General features: G+C 44.0%; 1 protein-coding gene across 1 annotated transcript; it reads right to left on the bottom strand.

Annotated features, from left to right (window-relative positions):
* Positions 1-5090: 5090 nt before the first annotated feature.
* On the bottom strand, positions 5091-8996 carry LOC145359216 (cyclin-dependent kinase 5 activator 1-like). Its single transcript, XM_080213696.1, has one exon. The coding sequence runs from the start codon at positions 8991-8993 to the stop codon at positions 8100-8102; it is 894 nt and encodes a 297-aa protein (XP_080069822.1). The 5' UTR covers positions 8994-8996; the 3' UTR covers positions 5091-8099.
* Positions 8997-11830: the final 2834 nt, after the last annotated feature.

Raw genomic sequence — 11830 nt, 5'->3', positions numbered from 1 at the left:
ACGCACACGGGACTTACTTCTGCTCATAAGCCTACAGTCACATTCAATTTTCTGGGCCTTCATCTTGCCAACATCCACAACTCATCCTGAAGTATTTTGTTGGCTTTCTCCATGAATGATTATTTTTCTGGACAGTGTTTTTGAGTTAAAGTAATGACAAAGAGGAAAAAGCAGCATTTCTTTTTACTGACGCTGAACTCAGTACTTGGTTATGTGCTTGGATGTAAACTGAGCTGATTTAAACTCATCCTAACACTGCTTCAAAAAAGCCTGAATAGAGTTTTTGAAATCAATTTTCCTGCCCCTTCCTCACATTGATAAGTATGCAAGGAATAACACCAGCAGTGAACAAGAGACAGTTATCAATGATTTTGTACAAAGGGTCTAATGAATCCTGACATTGTAATATTGGAAATGATGCAGGATGGAATATTGTAATAATATGGTGGGTATATCACACTGTAATCAATACTAAACCAATACTATTATCACACTGCAATTTATACAAACCAGTTAATATCACAATATAATCTGAAATGATTTCAATATGGTGCTATAGTCCATACACAAGTAGTTTAGATATCACTTTCTCAAATCACATTCTGCAAAGCGATTTGGGACATTATTCCAACATAGGTGCTATATAAATGCAAGTATTCAATTTTATGTCGTAAACTTTATAAAACCACATCTAACATCACATTACCATCTGCGTTGTGTGGCTTCATGAATCTTTTTTGAAATTAGGTGTAGTCCTATCCTCTATAATGCATTCATCACTAGACAAGAAAGCAGGCTATCTTTCCCTGTCTTTATTTCTTCCTTGTCCAGCCCACAGCCGATAAGACGTGTGGCCACCTCTAAGGCTGGTGACAATGTCATCCTTTATCCTTTAGCTTCCAGGAGGTCTTGCAGAGGAGCCCTATCTAGATTTTCCTTCATGGTGAAATATCTGATCTGGGCTGTGTGCCAGCAGTTGCAGTATAGCTGAGATCAGCAGCTCAGTAGAGAAGGGGAATTAAATCTACTTCCCAACAATCTGTGGCTCTGCAGTTTGATGGTGCACTATCACCCACATTGGATCAATTATTCTTAATCCTTTTAATTCAGGAATTATAGATGTTCTGTGCTCTCCATGAAAAACACAACTTCTGTTCCAGTAATACCCTGTTATATTACAAACTGACACCTATTTGACAATATACTTGGACAATTGCTACTCAAAATGCATAGAATCATAGGATCTGGCAGCACAGAAAGAGGCTATTTGGTTCATTATGTCTAAACTGGCTCTTTGAAAGTGCTATCCAATTAGTACCACTCACTGAATTTTTCCCCATACATTTCCAAATATATATGTAATTCCCGAGATGCACAATTTGCAAATGATTCTAGAGAGAAATACCAAGGAATAGGTATGAGTCCTCTGCCCTCCACACCAAGCCACGCTGGTAACTGTAGAATAAGTTGGCTCCAGCACCCCTTCAGCACCTACTGGCACTACTCCCACCCAACCACCCACCCTCCCCCACGCTCCAATCTATGCCATGAATGTCCTGTAAGAAGTCTCACAACACCAAGTTAAAGTCCAACAGGGTTACTTGGTAGCACAAGCTACTAGCTTTCGGAGCGCTCCTTTTTCTCACCTGATGAAGGAGCAGCGAGCGCTCCGAAAGCTAGTGGCTTTTGCTACCAACTAAGCCTGTTGGACTTTAACCTGGTGTTGTGAGACTTGCTACTGTGTTCACCCCAGTCCAACGCCAGCATCTCCACTTCATAAATCTCCTGACCAGGAATGACTGCATTGTGCAAATCCTTTGCCATTGATTAGAACCAAATTAAAAATCTTAGCAATTCAAGGTAGTATTAATCTGTATTGTGGTCCATATACTGTATAATGACTTGCAAAGAGTTTAATCTTTCAGAATAATATGATAGAATAAATCTATCAGCAAAACATAATTTTATAATGCTATTCCCCCATTGTAAAAATTAAACTTAAAAGGCTAAACAATTTGAAGACTGCCTCTCTGTTGTCCCATGATGATTATCTTTACATTATTGGTCACCAAATGTTGACCATTTAACCATTAACCAGTATCAGCTCCTGAATTCTACCTGTTGTTCTCCCTTCGCCTTTTGTTTTTTTCCAGTTATGTTAAGCTCTGTTTGTCTTTAGAGATGCAGACACCTGCTGTGTCTTTCCAGCATTTCCTGTTTCCATTTGACGAAAACTAATATTTTGATGACACAAGAGGTCTTTCCTGAAGGACATCAATCAGGACACAGATAGCACTCAGAGATTTGGGAATATTCTGGTGGGAAAAACTCTGAGGCAGTTCCATACAGTTTAATCCCCTTCAAAATACAATCGGGAGAAAAGGACATTTTAGGGATACATTAATTTTCAACACCTACCATGTAGTATGGATGTATTGGCAGCCAAGCAGCAGGCAGGGGCCACCAGGATGTGTTGTATGACTCACAAAAGTTGAACCAAACCCACCCCTTTTTTGGTTTTACCTATTCTCAGTTGCTCTGTGAGATGTTTTGATTCTCTGCCCAGGGAGAACTGCAGTTACTGAGATAATATTCAAAGGGCAAAAGTGCATCATGCTGTCATTTGACCCATGGCAATCCTGGGTGGGTGCTGGGGGAAATCTGGTGGCCACAGGGTGGTGTGGAGCCCATTTACCATTTAAATAATCCCCCGTGCATGGGATTAATTACATTAATTCAGCAAAAGAAAAGGATTTGCTTCCTTTGGATTTGGTAGCTCGGCTATTTGCCCTCTAATCCCAGACAGTGGAAATCAGGGACCCCATTAAAACAATGTAAATAAGTCCAACACTTCATGATTGTGGACAGAAGTTCTACAGACAGAAATTGTGTATTAATATTGAGAAACCTGTAACTGTACAAATACTTCCTAAAAATGCCAAATTTCAGGGAAGGAGTGCTCTAATTGTTATGTGAATATCAAACTTGCAAGTGTGTCTGTGAAGGTCCACCCTGTTCAATACTCATTAAACATTGATTCTCAGAAATATTGTATTTATGGCATCACTTCTTATAGTGACCAAGGTGTATCATTTTTGATCTCACCCTATCAACACAGCTTCGCATTTAATAAGGTGCCGCACAAAAGGTTGCTTCAGAAGGTTAGGGGCCATGGAGTTGGGGGTAGGGTGTTAGCGTGGATAGAGGATTGGTTGTCTAATAGGAGGCAGAGAGTTGGTATCAATGGGTGCTATTCTGATTGGCGGTTGGTAACTAATGGAGTGCCGCAGGGATCGGTGCTGGGGCCTCAGCTATTTACCATTTATATTGATGATCTGGAGGAGGGGGCTGAGTGTAGGGTGTCGAAATTTGCTGATGACACAAAGATGAGTGGAAAAGCAAATTGTGCAGAGGGTGTGGAAAGTCTGCAGAGGGATCTAGATAGGCTGAGTGAGTGGGCGAGGACCTGGCAGATGGAGTACAATGTTAGCAAGTGTGAGGTTATCCACTTTGGCAGGAATAATAGTAGGAGGGATTACTATTTAAAGGGTGAAAAGCTGCAGCATGCTACGGTGCAGAGGGACCTGGGGGTCCTTGTGCGTGAGTCGCAAAAACCCAGTCTGCAGGTGCAGCAGGTGATCAAGAAGGCGAATGGGATGCTGGCCTTTATAGCGAGGGGGATAGAATATAAAAGCAGGGAGGTCTTGCTGCAACTGTACAGGGCACTGGTGAGGCCACAACTGGAGTACTGTGTGCAGTTTTGGTCACCGCACTTGCGGAAGGAGGGAGTGCAGAGGAGGTTCACTAGGCTGATACTGGAGATGAGAGGGTTGGACTATGAAGAGAGACTAAATAGACTGGGTCTGTACTCGCTGGAGTTTAGAAGGATGAGGGGAGATCTTATAGAGACATATAAGGTAATGAAAGGGATGGATAAGGGTAGAGGTAGAGAAATTCTTCCCGCTCAGAAAGGATAGCAGGACTAGAGGGCACAGCCTCAAGATAAGGGGGGGGGGGGGGGGCGCAGTTTAGAACGGAGTTGAGGAGGAACTTCTTCACTCAAAGGGTGGTGAACCTCTGGAATTCTCTGCCCGTTGAAGTGGTGGAGGCTACCTCGCTAAATATATTTAAGTCACGGGTAGATAGGTTTTTGGTAGCAAGGGAATTAAGGGTTATGGGGAGAAAGCGGGAAAGTGGAACTGATCCACTTCAGATCAGCCATGATCTTATTGAATGGTGGGGCAGGCTTGAAGGGCTAGGTGGCCTACTCCTGCTCCTATTTCTTATGTTCTTATGTTATTTATGTTCGCCATTATGCTCAATCAAAATATGACATCTATGTCAGCTGTTATTTTTCTTCTAGCTTTGGGCACAAGACTAAATCAACTGGTCTTTCTTACTCTGGGGTGCGTCAGTTTGGTAGCTCAGCAACTCATCATGCCCATCTTATTCTCTATCCCACGTGCTAACATGTAGCTTTGGCCATTTTGAATATAACTATGGAACAGTGAGGTTAATGTCAAGTTTCAATGTATAAAATCCTCTGGATCAGAGATCAGTCAACATCCTTCCAGACATTAATTTAGCAATAACGATTGAGGTGGTTTTGGGGAGGGGGGTGGTTTCACTCCATTTCTCTTTCATTACAGGGTGGGAGCTCAAGTTGGGCATTTGATTCCACCCATGAGAATGGGCAGAGTGTCATTAATCTATTGAATTATTGAAGAGAGGGGACATCATGGCCAAACCCAATCCTGTCCTGACCTGGTATTCACACATACATAGTTCCCAATGGAAACAGGAATTGGAACTCTGGCAGATTTTTCCATCTCCCTTTTTCCCTTCAGGAAGGAGCAGAACTCACATTATGGAAAATCTTTTCACATTCTCATTACACTCCAAAACACTTCATGGCCAATTAGTTACTTTTGAAGTGTAGTCACTGTTGTTTTCTAAACCTAAAACATGTCCAGACTCTGCTAAAAGGTTTTTAGCTCCGTTTCTCTCTCCACAGATGCTGCCTGATCAGCTGAGTGATTTTTGGTTTTTATCTTTTTATCCCAAACATAACCTTCAGTATTTCCAACATGTAATTTTCAATTGATTTGATTTATTGTCACATGTATTGGGATACAGTGAAAAGTATTGTTTCTTGCACGCTACACAGACAAAACATACCATTCATAGAGTACATAGGGAAGGAAAGTAGAGGGTGCAGAATATAGTGTTTAAACAGCATTGCCTTATTTCTATTACCTTTTTTTAAAAAAATTATTTCATTCGTAAAGTTACAAAGCCATTGCGCAGTGGACAGAGCGAGCCCTTTACTCATCTCCTTGCTCCAAAAACCAAATTCAATATGAATCCAATTCATGGTCCCACAAAAGAGATGTACAAGATCCAAGCTGATGAAAAAATGCATTGAACCCATGTCGGGCTTGATCTGAACTACACTCAATCTTAGTCAAAAGACTGAGATGATCTTTATTTATGCTTTTGTTATTACAGTACTGACCTTTGGAGAATGCACTCAACTAGGACTGGCTATCAGTGCACATTCCCATTTTAGTTCATCAGTTGTAACATCAACACTGCAATGATTATATCTTAACTCTAAATCTGAGGAGAAAAACTCTGATGTAACTTTGTAACATTTTCCAATTCTCCGTGCCAGCCATTCCCACGTCTGCCAATTCAGTAACAAATTAGGGGCAATTTTAATGCTGCTCACTCCCATTAGGGGCGTCTCATTTCGTACAGGATCCTGAGTTAATACAGAAAATGCTACTTTCATCAACTTTAATAAGATAAATTCTCAGGTCTTAGAGCCATCTATAGCCAACGCAGTATGTTCATCTGTAACTATACATTAAAACTCATAGAAACACCTAATTTCTATTACAATTTTTGATCACGCTCTCGCAGCACTATTTAATACTGTAAAGTGCTGCGCCCATTTTGTTTAATGCTCCTTTAAAGCACATTGGAATAATTTAGGTGTTATATAAATATAATTTGTTGTTGTCAACAATTCCAAGGCTTTTGTTGTCATTTGTCACAATGTAGTTGCAGATTCTGGAGTGCTGGATGCTTCCACAGATCAATCTCAATGTATCTCCCTCCCCTACACAAGAAAAATCATTGGTAATGGGAAATTTTCTATGTATTTAAATACTCCGCGTGGAACTTGAATTCGTAGAAAGGATGCAAAGTTCTTCAAGACATTCAAATAATTTTTTAAATGTTGAAGTTTGACCTCACAGGCTCAGGAAGATTGGAATCCTATATTAGAAAAGCAGCAATTTCAGAAGCAGCAGAATAGATTTAGTTTGCAGGGAAGAATTGAAAACTCACTAAAGAATGATAAAACAATGTATATTTCTCTGAAAGAATACAGCTTGCATTTGTTTTGTAGCCTGTGGTGGTCCTATTGCATTGTAGCATTGAACCCTGTTTCACTATTGGATGAGGAGAACTGGCCTCAGAGAAGGTAAGAGAGATGGTTGAAGATGAGTTCAGATTCAGGTCAGTACAATACACCAGAAAGTCTCAAAAATGAAAAATATCTCAATCTCACATAGGGATGATATATCATAATGTTGCTTTGGTTGGTTCCTGTTACCTTGTATTTATTTTCATATCTAAACAGTCAAGGACAACAGGAAATACAGGAATTTTTAACATGTATAAAATCAAGACCTCCTTGTTTTGATGGGAGCCTAGTGTTTATTTCTGTATCATTCCCTTTGAGGATAATTTGTGGCGTGTATAAACATATTCAGAGAGAAATTATATAACTGCGTCAGTAATTTGATACAGCAATTCAAAATTTCAGGCACTGAAAAAAAACAAAAGCATCAAGATTGCAAATAATTCTTGGAGACTTACAACCAATGCAAGTATTAAATGTACACAAAAGGATGCAGAAAATAAGATAATACAATGTTGGATTATTAATGAATAAACTGGGTGCTAGCACAAATGACCAGGTCATTTTGTTGCCTTAGAACAAAAATACTCAACTTTTGCAGAATTAAATTAAAAATGAAGACATACTGAGAAATGTTTTTTTTAAAACATTGTCAGTAATTCAGAGTCGTGCTTTAACGGATGTCAGTCATCTTATTATCTGAAATAAAACTCCCAAACAGGCTCAGTCAGTCATGAATGATCAGTGCATTTTATTCATCACAGTACAAAAATAAATAGAAATAAAAAAAATCAACATAAAACACAGCCACAGCTGTTTACAGCATTGTGACACCAATATTCTCAATTTCACCCGCGCACACACGCACACATACACCCTACAGACATACAACACATACACATACAAACATACACCCTACAGACATACAACACATACACATACAAACATACACCCTACAGACATACAACACGTAACACCGTTTGGTCAACAGAGATTTTTCTTCTCCTTAAATAACAAATTGCACTGGGAAACATGTTCGTAAATATTAGCACTTTCAAAATGTACAGCTGAAGTCTCCTCGAATAGACTTTCCGCATGGAAAATGGCACATGTCTGCAGGTTCCGCTATCACCTGATTTCAAAACTGGAGACAGAAGAAACTGTTTTTGTTGTTGTTAAATCCCTTCGTCTCCGTGTTGATAAATACTTCTTCAAAACATTTATAGTCCAAAAAAAAGTCCAAATACTCAATATTTTCCTTGTGTGTTGTGTTTTCTTTTTGCCGCGTGGAGTGTTGCTAGTCAGTTGTACTAATATAGATTTCAGGGACACACATACTCTTTTGCATGCACAATAACCACTGGAGCGACTGAAAGAGAGATAGAGGAGGAGGAGAAAATGAAACGTGCCGTTTTTGCAGGACGGGTTTTAAATTTTTGTTCTAAAACACTTGTTTTTTTTTTAGCAGCATGGAAATAAATCCCTTTTTGTTTTAAATGTCTGTTACTAGAACCCCCAAGACACTGAAAGAAAAAATGTTGCACACTCAAGTCCCATCGAGGTATCGGTTACACGCTCTCATCGATTCTCGGTGTATTAAAGTGTCGGTGTCTCTGGAAATGGGGGGAGGAGGTGGGTTGGGCGTTTGGAGGGGGGGTGGAAACAGCAGTCACCGATCCAAGCCCAGGAGGATGCGGCCGCGGTCATCCTGGTTGCACTCGTTCTTGAGGTCGGCGAAGACCTGGGTGAAGAAGTGGGGGTCGGCGTTAATCTGCAGCATCTTGGCACTCATGCCGTTGATGATGCTCAGGCAGCGTTCCCAAAAGGCTTCCTTGCAGCTCTCCACCAGGAAGGGCTTGAGCGGGTACGAGATCTCGTTGCCCATGTAGGAGTAGGACAGGTAGAGGCAGGTCAGCAGGCTGGCCTGCAGGTCGTGCTCGCTGGCCACCTCCGAGGAGATCACATCCCGGCACAGCATGTACACAAAGACCACGTTGGCCGGGGTGACGAAGCCCTGGTCTTGCCAGCCCTGGAGCAGCAGCGAGCGGTCCACACTCCGCAGCCACAGCACCGGCTCGCTGGGGGAGAGCTGCTTGAGGCGGTAACACCTCCGGCACAGGAACTCGCCCAGGCATTTCAGCAGCTCGCTGGTGGAAGCCTGGACTATCACCCTCTTGGGGGAGCTGGGGCTGGCGCTGCTCTGCTGGGGGCTCTTCTTCGCCGAGCTCTTGCTGTTGGGCAGCTGGCTGGGGCGCTGGGCAGGCGGCTGGGCGAAGGTGGACAGATTGGCACAAGACAGCGACTTCTTCAGGTTCTCGTTGTTGAGGTGGGTGACGTTGTTCTGGTAGCTGTTGGGGTTGACCTTCTTGGAGTTCTTCTTCTTGCTGGAGACGGCCACGATGCGCTTCCAGGGCAGCACCGAGATGATGGAGTGCCGCTTGAGGTTCTTCTCCTTGGAGTTCTTGCTGTTCTGCACCGCCGTGTACTGACCCACCGTGGCTGAGCCATCCTCAAAGAGGGCCGCCTTCCTGTAGCTGGGGGAGAGGGAGAGCACGGTGCCCATGGCTGGCACTGGGGGGGGGGGGGGAGGCTGGGGCTGGCACTGGGGGTGAGGCTGGGGCTGGCTCTGGGGGGGGTGGGGCTGGGGGTGAGGCTGGGGCTGGCACTGGGGGGTGAGGCTGGGGCTGGCACTGGGGGTGAGGCTGGGGCTGGCACTGGGGGGGTTGAGGCTGGGGCTGGCACTGGGGGTGAGGCTGGGGCTGGCACTGGGGGGGTGAGGCTGGGGCTGGCACTGGGGGATGAGGCTGGGGCTGGCACTGGGGGATGAGGCTGGGGCTGGCACTGGGGGATGAGGCTGGGGCTGGCTCTGGGGGGGTGGGGCTGGGGGTGAGGCTGGGGCTGGCACTGGGGGTACCGATGAATCTCTGTCTCTCCTCAGTCTCTGGCAGGATGCTGCGGATTTTGAGCTGCTCTCACTGCGGGCTGCCCTGTGCCCAGTCTACAGATCTCCCTTGGCAGTTGCAAAATGGAATTTAATAAAAACAACAGGATATAATCCAGATCTTCTGCAGTCTCTCAGGTTCAGCTCCAATTGCAGCTCCAATCTGCTGGTGAAAAGCTGCACTCAGATGAATGTCTTGTGTGTCAGTCAGTGTTGGAGCAGACAGCACGCTGCGGTAAAATGTCTCTCCAGGTCCACACACACACAAAAAGCTTTCCTTCCTCTGCGGCGAGGCTGGGCTCCGTCTCCCTCCTCCCGGTTACAGGATGAATCCTCCTCCGGCCTTTGGGGATGAAGGGTTGTCTCTCCTCCTTCCCCGCTCCCTCTCTGGGTGAATTCCCTCTGTGTCTAAGCCGGGGGTTGCTTTCCCAGCTGCATGTTGTGGGAGCTGGGGCCAGCGTCCGGCCCTGGAGTCGAACCAGGATCAGGGCAGAAAGGGATGGTGTGTGCCTCTCCCTCCCTGCAAACGCCTCGCTTTCCTCCCCTCCCGTCTCTCTCTCTGTGATCCTCCTTCTGCATCTGCCGCTTCCTCACTGAAACTGTGTTTTTTGCCTCCGCCTCTCACACTCCGCCTCCCTCCAGTCATAACACACAACGCCTTCCAAATAGGGGAAGCGTATTATAATGTCGCCTTAACCCTTCAGCTGCCGCCAATAGCCCACGCTCAGTTTTAAATGGGTATTGCTAAAGAGAGCAGTCCAGGTGTCCACTGAATAACAACAAGCAAATCTGTGGTTTACAAAGGCAAAATTTTCAGGAGAAATCTGAGACAAAAACAGGAAAGGCGAGGGAAAAAAAAACCTCAGCAGGTTTGGCAGCATCTGTCTGTGAGAGTTTCTCATAGGATGGCAGCGGTTAGCACTGCTGCCTCACAGCACCAGGAACCTGGGTTCAATTCCCAGCTTGGGTCATTGTCTGTGCAGAGTCTGCATATTCTCCCCGTGTCTGTGTGGGTTTCCTCCGGGTGCCCCGGTTTCTTTCCACAGTCTGAAAGATGTGCTGGTTAGGGTGCATTGGCCATGCTGAACACAGTGTACCCGAACAGGTGCCGGAGTGTGGCGACTAGGGGACTTTCACAGTAACTTCATTGCAGTGTTAATGTAAGCCTACTTGTGACACTAATAAATAAACTCCCTTCCTAGAGCTGTTGAGATTTTTCTGTGATTCATATTTCATTGCTTGCTATATGCAAATTGGCTGTTGCACACCTACATTAACTTCAAACTTATTTATTTGACTATAAAATGCTTTGGAAAGTTGTGACACTGTGAAAAGCCCAAACGCCTCCTTTCCAAAGCATATTAACTTTTCTAAGTGTTGTTTTGGGTGAGCTCTATGCTTACTCACTTTTTCAAACTAATGTCGTAATGTTAACCATGCAGAACAGGGAAGAAGCTTTTCATGTGATGAGTAGTTAGGGTCTGGGATACACTCTGCTAAGAATGTAATGGAGGCAGCCTCAATCTTGGCATCCAAAAGACTGATATCTGAAGAAGAAGAATGTTCAGGGTCGCAGGGTGACGGCGGAGTAGAGACACTAAGTGAGTTACTCATCCAGAGAGCCAGCACAGACACAATGGGCCGAATGACCTGCTTCTGTGTTGTAATAGTTCTGTGAGACTGCATGAAGGAAAATAGAACAAACTTGTAATTATACAATCCCTAAAGCAGACACATGCCACAGATCATTTATCCTACATAAACTATGCAAGAAAACATTGCTACATGAGGTGTAGCGGAGGGAGTGTTTGTGTTATTGTACAAAGACCTATTTAGTTTTAAGTTTTTCCCAGCAACTGGTGAAATGTGACGTGGAAGAGTCGAAAAGAACTACAAAATAAAAGTTTGAGTATTCTTGATGTGGTAATACAGCGTTGGGACAAATAATTCAGAAGACGTTATTGAGTTACAGAGTCAACATTATAAATGCAAGGGTTATCACAGGATCGAATGCAAGTACATCAAGAGGAGCATCTGGAGCCAGATCTGCTATTAACTTCCAGGTCAAGCCCCCAGCCCATGTTCATTTCTGACTTAAGGTCATTAGTTCCCCTCAGCCTGACAGCAACCTCTGGTTTCTCTTATCCCGTGGGTGTTAGTAGAGAGGCCAGTGACTGGGGGGCATAGATTTAAATTGATTGATCGAGAGATTAGAGGGAGGAATGAGGAAAAATGTTTTTGCCCAGAGGGTAGTCTGGATGAGGTCAGAAACCCTCATCTCAGTTAAAATGAGTCCAGATGCAAACGTCAAGTGCTGTAGCCAGCAAGGGACAGAGACCAAATGCTGGAAAGTGAGATTAGGATAGGCAAGGTGACTCAGCGCATACACGATGGGCAGAGTGGTCTTTCCCTGGACCATAAACAGTCAATGATTCCGTGAATTTATAATGGACCTTCCG

The sequence above is a fragment of the Carcharhinus amblyrhynchos genome, chromosome 27 (assembly GCF_965287045.1).
Source record: "Carcharhinus amblyrhynchos chromosome 27, sCarAmb.v2.hapA, whole genome shotgun sequence".
NCBI lineage: Eukaryota > Metazoa > Chordata > Chondrichthyes > Carcharhiniformes > Carcharhinidae > Carcharhinus > Carcharhinus amblyrhynchos.
Note: the sequence above shows the minus strand (reverse complement) of the source record. Positions and strands in the feature narration are given on the sequence as shown.